This window comes from Pleuronectes platessa, chromosome 19 (genome assembly GCF_947347685.1).
Source record: "Pleuronectes platessa chromosome 19, fPlePla1.1, whole genome shotgun sequence".
NCBI lineage: Eukaryota > Metazoa > Chordata > Actinopteri > Pleuronectiformes > Pleuronectidae > Pleuronectes > Pleuronectes platessa.
In genome coordinates this window covers 2,882,316-2,900,144 of record NC_070644.1, presented here as the reverse complement: position 1 = coordinate 2,900,144, position 17,829 = coordinate 2,882,316, and the positions used below count along the sequence as shown (strand labels likewise).

The 17,829-nt window shown below is 41.2% G+C and overlaps 1 protein-coding gene across 1 annotated transcript; it reads left to right on the top strand.

Annotated features, from left to right (window-relative positions):
• Window positions 1–410: 410 nt before the first annotated feature.
• sec14l7 (SEC14-like lipid binding 7) lies at window positions 411–14,371 on the top strand. Its single transcript, XM_053410842.1, has 12 exons — window positions 411–517; window positions 1,514–1,589; window positions 5,615–5,658; window positions 7,067–7,129; window positions 7,864–8,052; window positions 8,211–8,306; window positions 8,393–8,453; window positions 8,558–8,641; window positions 9,630–9,736; window positions 9,832–9,971; window positions 10,877–11,046; window positions 11,226–14,371. The coding sequence occupies exons 1-12, from the start codon at window positions 464–466 to the stop codon at window positions 11,357–11,359; spliced, it is 1,218 nt and encodes a 405-aa protein (XP_053266817.1). The 5' UTR covers window positions 411–463; the 3' UTR covers window positions 11,360–14,371.
• Window positions 14,372–17,829: the final 3,458 nt, after the last annotated feature.

Genomic DNA, 17,829 nt, shown 5'->3' with positions numbered 1-17,829 from the left:
ATTAATATATTTCTTCTTATGTAACACCCCTATTAATCTCCCTATTAAGAATTAATTTGAATTGAAACCCCACTAAAAACAATCTAGCAGCCTCCAGTTATCGGTGTTCACAGGAGTGATAGTTGCTTACAAATATATAAGCACTTGCATAAATGTTACATAATAATGTGAACATCAATTATGAAATGTTAGTGTGCTGCTTATAGGGAGAAGTGTCCTCTTGTTTCTTCTGACACTGGTTATCTCTGACAAACAGGAAAAGACATGGGGAGACTGTGTCACAACCCTCGGTCTTTAGCTGAAAGGTGTGTGTGGGTGTGGGTGTGGGTGGGTGGGTGTGTGTGTGTGTGGGTGTGTGTGTGTGTGTGGGGGGGGGGGGTTGTTTACTCGTCTACCTCCACTTCCCTCCACTGCAGCTCTTTCACAGACTCAGCCTCTGTCAGAGCAACGCTTCAGCTGAAACATGAGTGGACGAGTGGGAGACCTGAGCCCGAGACAGGCTGAAATCTTAACAGAGGTAAAATATTGATCATCAATATCATTCTTAATATCCAGGAGGACGTGTGCAGCTGTGATGTGTGAGATTAGATTGGTTTAACTTTGGGCTCTACTGGTTGCTTGTGTTTTGTTATCACTTATAATGTGACCGTTGTGTGTCCATAGTAACATTGTGTTAAGTTTGCGTTTCCGTGACTCGTATCCATAGTGCTGTAGTTTGCAGGTACATGCACTTCAGTTGAGTATAATAATGTTTTATACGACTTGATATTGTTGCTCAAGATCTTTCAGATGGATTTTTTTCCTCCAATTAACTATATTTAAGAATCTCCATTAAAAAAATACCAGGATTATTAAATAATAAAACACAGTAAATAGATGACTGACATTAAGATCATGGATGCAACCAGAACTACTTAAACTCGAATAGAAGTGGAGATTAGAAAAATAATGTAAAATATAATTCACTTTGTATTGCATTCACATCACTTCGTCAGGTTAAGAGAGATATTCTGATAAACCCAGACTCATTTTTTGTAAATTAGCTTGATACAAAGTTGTAAATAATATACAGCTTTAGAGCTTCTGGTGGCTTTTATTGCTTTTGGAAAGAACCAGGCTAACAGGTTCCCTCGGTTTCCAGTCTTTATGCTAAGCTAACCTAATAGAAATTACATTTTGATATTAGACACCTCTCAAATATTTTTCATTTGTTTCCGCTGAAATGCAATGACTATCTGGTACACGCTACAGCGTCGTAGACATTTGTATAAAGTCTTCAATACTGTAATAGTATTGGTATTGTGAACTCTTCTGGCCTTGATAATCACATGCTGAAAATCTAATATCGTGACAGTACTTAAGTATCAATCTTCTTATTTTACACTCTGTGAAAAGACAAATATTTCCAAAAATGTAGAGCCTTTCCTAGTCACTGTCCCTGGTTAGATTTATAAATCAAAGTGAAAACATACAAAGATTAAACTTTCAATTCCTTCTGATTCATTTCCTCCAGTTTCGTGGGAGGATCCAGGACATCCTCCCCAACCTGCCTGCACAGCACGACCACTACCTCCTCTGCTGGCTCAGAGGTGAGGCCTACAGACCCCCAGGAAACTCTGAACACACACACACACACACAAATCCAAGTACAATGACATTTAAAAAAAATAAAAATAAAAATATATATATATATATGTATATATTAGCACTTATATGGCTCTTACATGTCTAACTTTGTAGTTTGGCTACCTTGAAGCAAATTGTACTGACTTGATTCTTGTTGTTCTGGGTTTGTACCCTCGGTGTTGAATGCACTTATTGTGAGTCACTTTGGATAAAAGCGTCAGCTAAATGAAATGACTGTATTACTTACATGCTTTTGTCTTGTTTTGATATAACAGCTATTTTACTCATACACTTTAGGATGTAAAATATAACTAGTACTAAGTAGATTGCATACCACTTTCAAGACCCTAGGCACCAGATTTTGGATCTGCTCCACGTTGCACACACTTTTAATCAAGACCCACAAATTATTCTCTGAGGTATCATTAGACGTTGGGAAATAGAAGATCCTATAATATTAAAGACAGTGGAAACAAGATCCGCCCTTTGATCCAGGTTTGCACCAACATGTAACAGGTTGTTTGCGAATCAATAGCACATCCTTCCAACAAGTTTCATGGAAATCCGTAGTTATTGTGTAATCTTCCTGAAGGACAATCCAATAAACAAACGGACAGTGGTGAAAACACAGAAATAAAAGATATCTGATACTTTTAAATTGTTTCGCTTAACCAGTATTTTCAAAACTTTAATTGTAAAGATTATGTCTAATGCAACTAAAAAAATTCATTGAAGTATTGCAAATATACCTCTTATGCTTCTGCTGCATGATGTTTTAAAGGGAAATATGTTTGTTCTTAATCCAATACATTTATTACTCGTGCTTCCCATTTTTTGTCTTTATGCTGTGACCGCTAACAGAAAGTCCGTGTCCAGCTGTGGACACACAACAGAAATTAGCGTGCTTTTCAAACTTGAGAAACTTGAGTTGATGGGCGGGAACCCGACAGTCGACTTACCCCTGAAACTAACCAAAGAAAGGCTGCATATTATATGTCACTATTCAAAATTGTTTAGATGCCACGGGGGGGGGGGAGTAATGCCTCAGGCTCACCCTGATCCCCTCTCGTTCACAAACACATACACACACAAACCTGTTCCAATGTGTTTTTACACATGCATCCGGCGGTTTCAGTGGAGGGCTGTGTGGAAATACCTGAGTTTAGAGACGCTGGTATCTATGCCTGTCAAACTTTTATTTCATCCTGTTCTAACTTAGTGGTTCTCAGCCTTTTCACCCTCTAGCCCTTAGAATAAGTTCAGGATCCTGTACTTGTGTTTGTCACGATTTCGCCAGTTGTTTGTCTACAGGTGCGACCTTCTACCAATAAGGAATGTTTCCTCTATGAGGCAACATTAGATGATTTGACCTATTTTTACTCTGTAGATGCCAAAAAGGGTGGAAACAACTTGTCTGTACAATTGAATTGGTGGAAAATATCTCATGCAGTACATGAACCTCAAACTAAGTAGATGCCCCCCTCTCTCCTGAGTGTATAGACATTGGGCAAAACATAAAATAGTCACAAGGGCATTTAGGCTCAAACTAACTAACATTTCCTGATATCAGGCGGATGCAAGCATTAAGTGGAATTTATATAATGATGTTTCCTCAGGTCCATCCAACTGAACTTTGAGCATAGCTGTCAGGACAGGAGGATCTGTCACATTTCAAAGATGACAGTTAGATTCAATAATTTCCATGACACTGAGCATTGCTATAAGAGAGCCTGTGACCCAAGCATTTCATTGCCAGTGACTGCTTAATGTTATTGTTGTGCATTTGACAGTAAACTCTTGAAACTTGATACTCCCCCTTCCAATACAGATACAGTCAGGTCTTATCTCACGCGACCATTACTTGGTTCCGAGCTAGAAGCAGCTGCAGCTATTCTCATATGCTATCCTTGGTGTAAACTCTACTTCAAGCTGTATTAGGTCAGATTCACTTCACAGGACTCTGGTCAAATTTGCTAAAACACACAAAAGAGTCCCCCCTGTTTTTTGTTGTTTCACTGTTTGGGGCCTCTTGCCCCGGTTGGAGACTATTTTTTATTGAGTGGACCCCCCTGCTAGCCTCTCTCAGTTAGCAATAAATTAATTATCCTCATTGGTTTTGGTCTTGGTGGATTGACAAAATAGGAATTCATACCCCTGTCCACATCAGTTTGGCAGCTCCTCTAAATGTTTAGCTGAGATGAAGGCAGACGTCAAGATACTGAATCAAACCAGCATATACGTTTATTCTTCCAAATACACCAGGACACATGGGTTTTGATTTGAATCCTGTTCTGTCACAAACAACTTGAACATAACAAAATAAAAACACAAATATTTCATACGCACACGCAAACGCCAGAAATTTGAGATGAAATCAAATACAACAGGTGAATGGATAAAAACACACAAAAAGCTTGAATGGTTCTCAAGCCAAAACCATACATCTTAATTCAATCAAGCTGCACCAAATTTCACACACTTGTTGGTAACAGTCCCCTAACTTGCTTGAGTTTTTTTTCCATCAAGATCTGAGAAATCAATGAAATGTCAATGTAAATTGCACTGTTAAAGGAAGTAATAAATAACATTCATGGATCTGTCCCCTGATCCAGAGTGGCAACAATATTTAATGGTTCTCTCTGACCCATATCACATCCTTCCACCGGTGTTTGTGTTTAATCTTTTCCTTCTTTTACAAACAAACCAACAGGAAGGACAGGGATAAAAACACAAGCTGACAACGGAGGAAATTATGACAACTTCTGTGCTCCTGTGATCCCAAACATGAGAGAAACATACAGTAGACCGCTGTTGTGAGGTGTAGATTTGAACTCCTGTAGATAATACTAACAGTACACAATTCTCCCCTTTGATAAAACCATCGACAGATAATTGGTGATTCTAGTTTGCTCTCAATACAGGGGCAGCATATAAACCCTCTTACAGGAGCTTCCAAATGTGCAGATTTTCTAACTTTCTCAAACCTTCTGTGATAGTTCCAGTACTCTTCAAACGATTTTATGAATATGCATGTCATTTCAATATTTTTTTTCGTTTTTCCAATTTGTTTTACTTTTTCTAGACTAATCAGTTGTTTCTTAAATTGAGAGAATAATCAGCAAATGAATTTATACAAAAAATGATGTTTCTTTGCCACCCCCCAAAAAAATATAACAACCTTTTTAATGACAATGGCCATTATTCTAATAAAATATGTGCAATATCATCTTGTTGGCTGTGGCTGAGGGGAAGAGTGGTCGTCCTCCAACCTGAAGGTCGGCGGTTCGATCCCCAGTCTGAACCATCTGCATGCCGAAGTGTCCTTCGGCAAGATGCTGAACCCCGAATGGCCCCCCATAGAATAACAAAGTGCTACAAGTAGATGCACTGTATGAATGTGTGTGTGAATGGGTGAATGTGAAACTGTACTGTAAAGCGCTTTGAGTGGTCATCAAGACTAGAAAAGCGCTTTATAAATACAAAACCATTTACCATTTGTTGTGTTCAGGCTTTGAGCAGGTTTTTTGTTCTTTACAAAGAGCATAACAATAAAACAGCATTTTGCATCAGAGTGTGATCCACGTCCACCGCTGCAGAGCTGATCTATAGTCTACAACAGGACATGGCATCTGTTGACTGTCCTGGGAGGCCCGGATCGATCGGGGTCCCCGTCACTCAGGATCAATATTTACATTGACTGATAACCTTGACGTGTCCTCGCTCGACAAAGAACAGGCTGAACGTTTTGAGCGATGTCTAACTGCCATGCTCAGTGCTGCAGTGCCACAGCTTTTACATACAGTGGATAATTTGTCTTTGAGCTTCTCATAAATATCTGACCTCAGGTAACGCTAGTTAACACATCTTATAAGATGAGAAATGCAGCACATTTCACATCCTCATTATGACAATAACTTCTCTTTAAAGTGTTCATTAACACCAACTCTAGTCCAATCTGATGTCTAATAAAGATGTTTTTCTTTTCCAGCCCGTAGCTTCAATGTTGTGAAAGCTGAAGCCATGATCAGAAAGGTGAGCACCTTGTTCAGTCTCCTGCTGTTTGAGTGATGACTTATGAGCAGAAGGTTTAAAGCCCTTGTACTGTCCTTGCGTATTTACTATTTTATACTGCTTCTCCCTCCTCTGCTCCACTTTTTAAAGGGGAAATTAGGACATACACAAAAAAAGACTTTGCTAATCTTATGATACGGTTAAAGATTAAACCTGCGTTTACCAACCTCTTAGACTTGTGATAGTGAAAGCCTGTATCTAGTTGACTCTGTTTCTTGTTCAAGGACACAGTTCAAAGAGGTCAAATTGTCCTCTGTCAAAAAAGTAAGGATACGAGGAAAGATCAAAAGCACATTTTTGTGGCAAAACGTTTTATTTTTTACTTCTGTCATCTTTCATTAATCATCTCAGGACTATTCAGGCTTGTTCAGACTTTTTATAAACAGATATGTGATCACAAGCTGATCACAACGTTTGTTGAAATATTTCCTGGATGTGTCTCCAGTGTCTACTTTTGATTGGATCTCACGTCCCTGCTCTTTATGCAAATTCACATGTATTTACCCAGATATGTCCACTTTTAATATGTCTGTGTAAATGTGTAAAATATTTTCAGTTCATTATGAAGCTGTAGTAGGTCAGAGAATGTCAGCTGAGGAGACGATCCTTCAACGTGCCCTTCAATTCAAGCGATAGTGGCCACATGAATGATCAGATCTCAGATGTGTCAACGGTGCCTCACAGGCTGTCCACTTGTTATCTGACCACTCAGGACAGATGTTAACACCAGGTCTGAACAGGGCGGTGACCCTTTGCAGGGGCCCGACCCCTAGGCTGGGAACCACTGGACTGAACTACACATGGGTGACAAATGAAAGTGCAAAACTAAGATAAATGAGAGGAAAGACATGAATACACGCTCCCAGGTCACGGTTGGACCATACGGGCAAAAAAATCTACACATTAAATAAAGTGTAACCAAAATATTTCGACATTTTTTCCTCAAAAAACAATCGATAAAGCAGGAAAATTAAACTGAATCAATTTAAATATTGATCCACAACATGTGTGTAGAATGTGAAGCGCGGAACTCTCTTTCAGAGCTGATGTGGTTGTTTTCTATAATCAATGAACTGACTTGTTACAGCTCAAGGTCACTGATTGGTTTAATGTCTGTGAAAAAGATGTGAAAAGTGTAAATGAACCCAATGAGGGGATATGTTCTGGAAGAAAAACAGAGTGTGCCGTCGGTATCCTGGAGCAGTAAAGATACTCTGCAGATTTGGTGTTGTTCACTTTATGTTGGTTTTTCCAACAGTTAGTTAGACCTGATTTATTTGTATTTGAAGATCACAAGGCTGGGAGCTCAGCATGTGTGAATACTGCCTATAACTGCTACCTCTCTTTCTGTGTGTATGTCTGTCTGCAGCATGTGGTGTTCAGGAGGCAGATGAAAGCAGACACCATCATCTCTGACTGGAAGCCTCCAGAGGTGAACATAACGACACATGTTGACACACACACACACACACACACACACACACACACACACACACACACACACACACACAATCTAGCCCTAACCTACTTACTACTTGTCTAAACCATAATCTAACCTGAAAACATGTCTTCACTGTAAAATGTCATGATTGACTTTACAGGGACTTGCTTTTTGTTCCCATTAGGGAGTGTTTACAGATTTAGGCCCAGACAACATGAGTAATACCTGGACTACCTAAGTCAGGGGTGTCCAAACTACGGCCCGCGGGCCATCTGCGGCCCGCCATCTATTTTAAAATTGGTCTGCCTCAAAAAAAAAGAAGAAGAAATTGTACTTTCTTGATTCTCGTTGTTCTGGGTTTGTACCCTTGAATGCACTTATTGTAAGTCGCTTTGGATAAAAGCATCAGCCAAATGAAATGTAATGTGATGGAATATGGCCCACTGTATTTGTATTGCAGCTGTCCCTCAGAACGCCCCCCCCCCCCCCCCACACTGTCAACAGTCCGCTCCAGGGCAGGGGGGCGTGGCGGCGTGAGTGGCCCAGATCTTCGTATTTTTTTCTATATTTGGCCCTCGGGATAAAAAGTTTGGACAACCCTGACCTAAGTAATACCTTTTTTTTTAATGGGTTAAATGAGACAGTTGTTGCAGATGCTCTGAAGACTGGTGTCGAGCGCTCTGCAGTTTAGTGTCGACTCACAATCTCAGTCTTATTCTCGTCAGGTGATTGAGAAGTATGCGTCCGGAGGAATATGTGGTTACGACAGAGAGGGGAGCCCCATCTGGTACGATGTGATTGGTCCTCTGGATCCTAAAGGTCTGCTGCAGTCAGCCTCCAAACAGGACATACTGAAGACCAAGATCAGACACACGGAGATGCTGCGACAGGAGTGTCAGAGGCAGTCGGAGAAGGTCAGGACCAAAACATCTGTCTTCCTTGTCTCTTCCTCCCCTCTCTGCTGTCGTTCTGTCCCTTCATTTTGTATCTCCTTGTGTCTCTCCCTCTCCGTCCCCTCCTTCTCCCCCATCTCTAAATATTTCTTCAACTTATCCATCTCTCTCTCCCCCAGTTGGGGAGGAACATTGAGGCCATCACTCTGATCCACGACTGTGAAGGCCTGGGACTGAAACACATATGGAAACCTGCTATTGAGACCTATGGAGAGGTTTGTCCGGCACTAACACTGATGTTCCGTCTCTCTATCCGTGTTTAACTGCTGCAGCATCTCGCCGCTCTCTCCCTCCCCTGCAGATCCTCACCATGTTTGAGGAGAACTACCCAGAGGGGCTGAAGAGGGTGTTTCTTATCAAAGGTACCTCAACTCCTCTGTGGCTTTATGCCTTTCGGTGCTTGTCTGACCTGATTTCCGACTAGTTTTAATGTAACCCTGTTAATTCTCTCCTGGTTTTGCTGCAGCTCCTACACTGTTTCCCATGGCCTACAACCTGATCAAGCACTTCCTCTCTGAGGCAACACGACACAAGATCGTCGTTTTAGGAAGTGAGTCAACTTTTGCCTCTTGTCTTTTTAACCCAGGGTGCAGAGAGTCCTGCCGCACAGTGGCGCTCAAATGCTAATTTAAGTACGATAACCTGCTCACAATGATAACTTAAGCAGGCAGTGCAAAACGCATCCAGTTCATTTATTTGGCCCTGTCATTATTATTATTAATGTTGTTGTTGTTATTCTATATTTCACATTTAACAAGAAGTAATATTTCATAAACTGACCAGATTCTTTCTCAATTAAATGTAGTGGTATAAAAATAGTGTATGTGTGAGGGCAAGAGTTTAAAACACATGTTCACACTTTTTCAGGTTTTCATAGAACAATATTGATGAACACAAGGAGTCTTTGTCATTGTTCCTTGTGTCCTCACTGGTAGCACCGACATCTCTACTGTGTGTGTGTGTGTGTGTGTGTGTGTGTGTGTGTGTGTGTGTGTGTGTGTGTGTGTGTGTGTGTGTGTGTGTGTGTGTGTGTGTGTGTGTGTGTGTGTGTGTGTGTGTGTGTGTGTGTGTGTGTGTGTGTGTGTGTGTGTGTGTGTGTGTGTGTGTGTGTGTGTGTGTGTGTGTGTGTGTGTGTGTGATGAGTATAATATCCATAGGCCTTGAACCTGATTTTTTTCCTGACTTCTCTTGCTGTGACTCAGCAGAAAACAGAAAGAACACTGTGAGGGGAAACACAAAGGGGACATTTATTTTTTGCTAAAGAGCCTCCTATAGACATTGAGAATAGCTTCCTACACACAATTGTCACTTCAGGGATGGCTCTCTTTGCATCATTTAGTGTCGTGACCTTCACATAAAACTCAGTGGTAGTGCCGAGGACCACATGGGCACCAGGAATGTCTCAAGCTAACTTCAAGGCCAAAAGGGATTTTTCAGCCTGCAACAAACAAACAGTAACGCTGACCTTGCCAAACGAGCAGGACTAGAAGCCCTTAACTGGTCAATCAAATCAAAATGCTGCCTCCGTCTGTCCCTAGGTAACTGGCAAGAAGTTTTACGTAAACACATTGACCCAAAGCAGCTTCCTGTGGTGTACGGAGGAACCCTGACTGATCCCGACGGAGACCCCAGCTGCAGAACCATGGTGAGTGCAAAGAGAAAAACACTGACCGGGAGCGTTCCTGTCTTTGACCGATGTAGTGATCAGGTGAGGATGTTTTGTGTTTTTTGCGGTTCCAGATCAAGTACGGCGGTATAGTACCCAGGTCGTACTATGTTCAGGACTCAGTAAAGGTTCAGTACGACAATAGCGTGACCATCAGCCGCGGCTCCATCTTCCAGCTGGAATGTGATGTCACTGCACCCAGCAGCCTGCTGAGGTACAAAGTTCACTGATCTTGTTTTTTACAGTACGCTCCAAACCAAACAGAGCAAGACCCGAACACATTAAACCCTAATGTGCTGTTTGGAGCTTTCTGTAGCAGCTCAAACATGTAAATGATGTTTAACCAGCTTGTTTAATCACTGTTTTCCATCAATTTTCCTTTCATTCTAATTACTAATGAATTGATTTATTGCTGCAGAAAGGCAAAACATTGTTAAACACAGCCGACTGCCCTCCACAATCATAAATACAGTGGGTATTAAAAGGTTTGGACACCCTAGCTAAGCAGACTTTAATGTAAATCAAAATAAGTCATGTAACGGCAAATTGCAACATTGAAAAAAGTCGGCCACACTTTTTTTTGTATTCATCATATTATTGGAAAAATATTACAAGAACTGTCTATAGATTGATTTGATCAAAACAGAAGTTAAAAAAATTTTGAATGTGGAACGGGATTTGGACTTTTTTTTCCAAATAAAGTTTTTGAACAATATTTTGAAAAACAATTGCAAATTGTCTTCCTCACTTTTTGAAACTGATCCTGAATTATTGTACCTCAGCCCTTTAGCTCTCTGGAAGTTAAGGGCTTAGAGACACAAAATCAGAGAGTGAGTCTTTAACTTCTCTAAATGTGTAAAACTGTTCAAATGAATACTAATTGTTCAGCTTAGAACTATTAAATCTGTCAAACTTGGAATTTTTAATCAGGTTAAACCCAGGACTTGAGTTTCTTTTTAAAAAATTGTTTGTATCAGTTACAATGCGAATGTGAAGTTTGATTTTAATGCTGTTCTTATGGCCATCCTAAAAATGTGTCACAGAGGAAGATTTGAAAAACACAGGAGAGGGTTGTGATAATTTGGTCAATGAAACTCCGGCCCCCCCGCTCGTCTGTAGGTGTCAGTTTGCCAGTGATGGAGCAGATATCGGGTTCGGAGTCTACCGACGGACCAAAGACGGCGGCGGTGAGAAAGTAGCTGAGATGCTGCAGGTGCTGCCCAGTGAACGCTACAATGCCCATCTGGTCCCTGAAGACAGCTGGCTCACCTGCCCTGAGCCTGGAGTCTGTGAGTCACCTCGATACACTAATCTACTGTATATCAGTGTAGTTACAGGAATAGGTTTACAGATTACTGGATTACTTTTTCAGTTGAACTCTTGTAAAACAGTTGATAAAGGCATTTCTCCCAAATTAACTGCAGTCAGTGGATTAACTGCTGTAAATTCTGTTTTTCACTTTATGCAGACGTGCTGTGCTTTGATAACAGCTACAGCTTCCTTCAGTCTAAGAAGTTGAGCTACAAAGTCGAGGTTCTTCCTCCTCCTCTGGACGGACAGATGCAGAATCCTTGCAGCAGAGGAGACGGGAGGCTGCAGTGATCAAGTGCTCACCTGAAAACCCTGATCCCTGATCAGTGCTCCTGCCTCGGGGATGGATTAACCCTCTTTCGGGTAACCTGGACAAAAAAAGACAGGTGGACTAGTAACCTCTCCATTCCCTCCCTCTGTTCACTGTGTATGTATAAGTTTGTAATTAGTGATTAATATTAACTTGATTTAAGAGTTTCTGAACAGCAGGAAAAGCAAATTAGCATCAATGAATAGCTGTTTACTTACTGGTCAATCAGAGCAATCTGAGCTCACCATCAAACTAAATCAATAACTCGCGTTTTATTGTTGCTTCTATGACTTCTGTGTGTGACAACGTTTTATAACCTCTTGTCTTGTAAACACAATAATACCTGGAGTTCTTGTCAAGTGACCGTCACCACCACAGTCTCCAAGAAGTCGACTGTAAACTGGTTGTTAGAGGGTATATGTGAACAGAGTGAGTGACGTCACGGTGCACTGACCACAGCAAGGTGAGAAATCACACCACAGGAGATTGGCCTTAACAAAAAGGTTTCAGCTTTTGTTATGTTGCCTTTTAAACACACACTTATATCAGGACATGTAAACGCGAGCTCAACTGAAGTATTTTACACATTCATATTCGGTTTACCCTTTTAAAAACAAATGCACTTCAAACACATCTTACAATCCACTGTCATTTGTCTCTCATAACGCTAACAACCACTGGGATCACAACATGTATCACAACTCTTTAAAGTAGCACCCTGATTATGCATATATCCAGATGCCATTCAAATAAAAGAACCACACATCCTAAAGAATATAGATTTTCTACCTTGCATCATAGTGTGAATCATAGATTTTGCACTTTACTTCAGGCTTTGATTTTCTTGTAAATATACAGAATGTTGCAGATATCTGTCTAATTTACTTTTTAATTTACAGTCTAATTCTGTGTTATGTTTAATTTGAAACACTTGTTTTAAATAGTCTTAAATGGACAAATGAAGTGTAAATACATCATCATCTTTGAGAGCTGTTGTGTTGCTTGTGTAGAGTGAACATTTTGAAAAAGTGAGGACAGTACTGAGAAATGTTTGCTGTAAAACAACCTATGATTAAATTATCATGAATACTGTATTGTTCCAGACCCTCGACTGAAGTGTTTGTGTTTGAATTGTGTGTTTAAAATAAGCAAAACCGCTAACTAGGACAACACACACACACACACACACATACAGTGCCTTGCATAAGTATTCACCCCCCTTGGACTTTTTCCCATTATGTACTGTTACTAACTGGAATTCAAATAGACAAATAAACTTTTTCCCGTTTGATCAACAAAACATGCATAGTACTTTGGAGGTGCAAAATAAATTTTATTGTGACACAAACAATAATGAGAACAAAAAAGTTGACATCTGTTGGGTGCATAAGTATTCACCCCCCTGTGTCAATACTTGGTAGAACCCCCTTTCGCTGCAATTACAGCTGCAAGTCTTTTGGGGTATGTCTCTACCAGCTTTGCACATCTAGAGATGGAAAGGTTTGTCCATTCTTCTTGGCAAAAAAGATGAAGCTCAGTCAGATTGGATGGAGACCGTCTGTGAACCGCAATCTTCAAGTCTTGCCATAGATTCTCTATTGGATTGAGGTCTGGGCTTTGACTGGGCCATTTTAAGACATTAACATTCTTTAATCCAAACCATTCCTTTGTAGCTCTGGCTGTATGTTTAGGGTCATTGTCCTGCTGGAAGATGAACCTCCGCCCCAGTCTCAAGTCTTTTGCAGACTGCATCAGATTTTCTTCAAGGATTTCCCTGTATTTGGCTCCATCCATCTTTCCCTCTATTCTGACCAGTTTCCCTGTACCTGCTGAAGAGAAGCATCCCCACAGCATGATGCTACCACCACCATGTTTCACTGTTGGGATGGTGTGCTCAGGGTGATGGGCAGTGTTGGGTTTTCGCCACACATAGCGTTTTGCATTGAGGCCAAAAAGTTCAATTTTGGTCTCATCTGACCAGAGCACCTTCTTCCACATGTTTGCTGTGTCTCCCACATGGCCTCTGGCAAACTCCAAACGGGATTTTTTATGGATCCCTTTCAACAATGGCTTTCTTCTTGCCACTCTTCCATAAAGGCCAGATTTGTGGAGTAGTCGGCTAATAGTTGTCCTGTGGACAGATTCTCCCACCTCAGCTGTGGATCTCTGCAACTCCTCCAGAGTAACCATGGGCCTCCTGGTTGCTTCTCTGATTAATTTTCTCCTTGTCCGACTCTTCAGTTTGGGTGGACGGCCTCCTCTTGGTAGGTTTGCGGTTGTGCCATATTCTTTCCATTTTCTTATGATGGATTTTATGGTGCTCAGAGAGATGTTCAAAGCTCTGGATATTTTGTTATAACCTAACCCTGCTTCATATTTCTCCACAACTTTATCCCTGACCTGTTTGGTGAGCTCCTTGGTCTTCATGATGCTGTTTGTTCAGTAATGATCTCCAACAAACTCTGAGTCCGTCACAGAACAGGTGTATTTATACTGAGATTAAATTGCAGACAGGTGGACCCTATTTACTAATTATGTGACTTGCAAATGTGACTTGTGAATGCAATTGGTCGCACCAGATCTTTGTTAGGGGTTTCACAGTAAAGGGGGTGAATACATATGCACTCAACACTTTTCAGATTTTTATTTGTAAATAATTGTGAAATCCATGTAATATTTCCCCCCACTTCCAAATGATGCACTATTTTGTGTTGGTCCATTACATAAACTCACGATGAAATAAATTTTAATCTGTGGTTATACCATGACAAAATGTAGAAAAGTCCAAAGGGGGTGAATACTTATGCAAGGCACTGTATATATAACATGTGTGTACTATGCTGACTGTAATGTGTTGAAATTAAGGATCTTAGTGCTCAGTACAAAATAAGTATGTGAAACAAATGAATGAGAGTTTGAATTTATGGAAACTGGTTACTTTTAGCTTGCATGGGAATGTTACTCATAATAAAGTCCGAAATTGTATATTCATATATGGACACAATTGCTGCTTTATTGCATCAGGCTTACTTATGGTGCCACATACATCAATATCTGACATAAGAAATACTTGATCCTGTACACAGTAAGGATATCTGATAGGTTACATTTTAAACACTATCCCTCAATCATAATTAAGAAAAGGGAGATTTATTTAGATCTTTACAAATACTTCAGAGTGGTACAGAGTATTACACACACAAGAAAAGACATGCAGGTGCTTGACACTGTAAGACTGATAATAATAATAATAATAATATTGTGTAAAGTAAAAAATCAGTCTCTGTGACTGATTCTGACATGAGTCAGATCATTAACCCTGAGTCATTGATGCTTCAGCAGCATTTTACTCTTGTAGCTGCTGCTTTTAATGACTTTATATACAACTAATTTGTTTCATCTATAAGTTTGATGGGTTTTGTTTGTAAAACAAGTATCTGAAATATAATAGAGTTAAAGGACATTAGTGTGGGATATATAGGTTAAACACTGTATATGTGGAGGTTTTAAGTACAAGTACTGTACCCCCCCCCGAAAAAAAAAATCAATGCACACAATTCTGCACCACACAGTATAAGTTACAACATATAAGTGGCAAAAATATATACAATCAGATATAGAAAGTTAACAAGAGCAGAGATACAATAATATAAAATATTAAGAATAATATACAAATAAGAGCAGGGATACAATAATATAAAATATTAAGAATAATATACAAATAAGAGCAGGGATACAATAATATAAAATATTAAGAATAATTTATAGGTTATTGATGGCAGGTCAGGGAAGTTCTTAATTTGTTTTTGTTTCTCATAGAGTTTTCAGACACAAATTACACACTGGTCTCTCCTCATGTCCTACCACATTGACTGTGAACCCAAGAGCAAGACAGGATGCATCATACTTTCTTTTCAACTTGGGTTTTTGAACACCCTTGTTTGTCCCTGACCGGCTGCTTCACATGAACGAGCTCTGATCTCACTGTGTGTGCAGTGTAGCCAACTCCTCAGTAAGGAAAGTAGCTATTGGCTGTCCTAAAAGTCGCTAGATGTCGCTAAATGACGTCATCGCCTAATTTGCATAATGTAATGGTCGCTATAGGACGTACAGAAAGTGAGAAAAAAACACCCTAAATATGTTTAGTGCTTAAAATAGGCATTCTTCTACAAAAGCGTATTACATTCACTTCACAAAAAAATTATTCAGTTTTTTGGAGACAAATGCCCCAAAAAATAAAAAATAAAAGTGAATGCAATACGCTTCCGTATTCTTCTGTTGATTCTTTTTTTTTATCTTGCCATTGAAATAGGCCATCACTTCTCAAAATAACTTCATGACTTTAATGCTGTATCTAGACCCACATACATAAATCGATTTTGTCCTGTATTGTTAAATGTTAGAATATCAAATTTAATCGAAAGGCTGTTATGTGGGGTGGAACTTCTAGCTCTAGGTCCAACCCTCCTCCTTCGATGTGTGCCGCAGGATGATGTGCGCCACAAGATGATGTGCGCCGCAAGACTCTGGCAGAGCAAGTTTTGTTTTTCATAAGTTTTTTTTTTTTGTTTGTTTCGATTCTTAGATGCATCACGATGTGGACTCTGCATCGATGAAGAGACTGAACTCAATGACTCATGAGGTGCTGTCATTTGCCAGCACCTCGGCACACAATACACACTGAGGACGTTTCTCAGTCCTGCCAGTGACTGTGAAACCAAACTGCAAATAGCTCTCGTCATATTTTCCAAGCTTTGGCTTCTTTGCAACTGGCGCATCGGTTGCCTGCTTTTTACGAATCAGAAACTTGTCCATGGTTGTGTTTGTTTGCTGATACAGTGTGTGTGATGTTATTAAAGTTGTAATTGCAACGTCGTGGTCTTGTGAGTGTTTGTATGTGTGTCTGGGAGCGACTTGCACACGAATAATCAATAAGTGTGTGTCTTTGAGAGAGTGAGCGGAGCGGGGGGCGGAGCCCTGGCGCCTGTGTGTGTGTGTGCTGTCCGCGAGACACACAACACTGGTTCAGGAAGCCACTGCAGAGGGGCGGCTCTTCAGAGCCGCGGGTTGCAGACCCCTGTCTACGGCGAAAGAGCGATTTGTTTACTGCTCCGCCGTTAAAGAGATGCGGACGTTAAAACATTGGGCGCGCCACACAGTTAAGATAATCACTGCTCTGGATCCCCCACTTGTCCGTTCCATTTGGGAGACCCAGAGGTGAACTGTCCCCCGCGCCCCCTCCTCTTCCCCTTTCTCACACAGCATCAAGCAGGGGCGCTGCAGTTGCAGGGGGCGCCAATTTGTTAACTCCAAACACAGTGATATGATAGATAATGGAAATTACTTTTTTTAAGTGCTCGTGCCGCCCCCCACGTGACATGAGAAGGTGTCGCCCCGGGCGGCTGCCCGGTTCACCCGTGCCCAAAACCGCCACTGTACTGTACATTCCACTCATTCCAACACTGCATTTTTTCAGTAACGTTACCTGCTTTTCCGACTTCACGTCACTTTCAGTGGTTTCACCAGTGGGTGGCGCTGTAAGCCAAGCCAGAGGTAAAAGCTGTATTACATAACTGCCATTCACAGATTATTAGGAGCTAATAATAAATCACGATGGCAAAAAGACATCAGACACCACTCCACTGAGCTATCATCAGAACAATAAATAGCTTTTAAAAGGAAGTGTAATGAAGGTCAAACAGTAGTGACTTGGCTCTGATTATTATAATCATTATTATTATTATTATTATTATTATTATTATATTATTATTATTATTATTATTATTATTATTACAATTATATAGAGGGACCAGGTCCCAGCTGAAGGGAGTCTGTGTCTGGACAAAACACTGAGTATGTCTCCACCCATCATCCCCAGCGCGGGCTGAGGGCCAGAAGGATGTGGGGATGGTGCAGGAGGATGAGGATGGGGCGGATGAGGACGGGGAGGAGGAAGATGAGGAGCATGAGAATCGGGAGGAGGATGAAGAGGAGGATGGGGAGATGGCTTCGGGGGTTGGCTGGTACACAGATGCCATGTGGCTTTACATAACAGCTGACTCCGGATGCAATTGGATGAGAAAGTGCTGTGCTCAGCAGCAGCAGCACCACAGCAGCAGCAGCAGCAGCAGCATCACCACCACCCCACCGCTGTGTGCGAGCTGCCGCATTGCCCAGAGCCTGTCAGGGAGAATAACGAGGCCGTGGAGGGGGAGGGAGGCGGGGGTGAGGGAAGGGTGACTCGGGGTAATTGCACCTGCAGGTGTGGACGCGGCTCCGCAGTGCATCACCACAAGCAACGGGTCAAAACCAACGGCCTGTGAGCTGCGTGTCTGAGGGAGAGACTTGGAGGGAGAGAGGGGGTGTGTTTGTTTATTAGCTCTACCTGTCCCTGCCCGGTAGGCGGTGATAACGCGCGCGTGTCCCTGTGTGTGTGTGTGTGTGCGTACGT

What these genes read in the sequence shown, in the direction of transcription:
- sec14l7 (XM_053410842.1), top strand. Translation starts at nt 464, where the DNA reads ATGAGTGGACGAGTGGGAGACCTGAGCCCGAGACAGGCTGAAATCTTA. An exon ending in AGGCTGAAATCTTAACAGAG is followed by an intron (nt 518 to 1,513) that starts GTAAAATATTGA and finishes CATTTCCTCCAG; the next exon opens with TTTCGTGGGAGGATCCAGGA. An exon ending in CAAGATCGTCGTTTTAGGAA is followed by an intron (nt 8,642 to 9,629) that starts GTGAGTCAACTT and finishes GTCTGTCCCTAG; the next exon opens with GTAACTGGCAAGAAGTTTTA.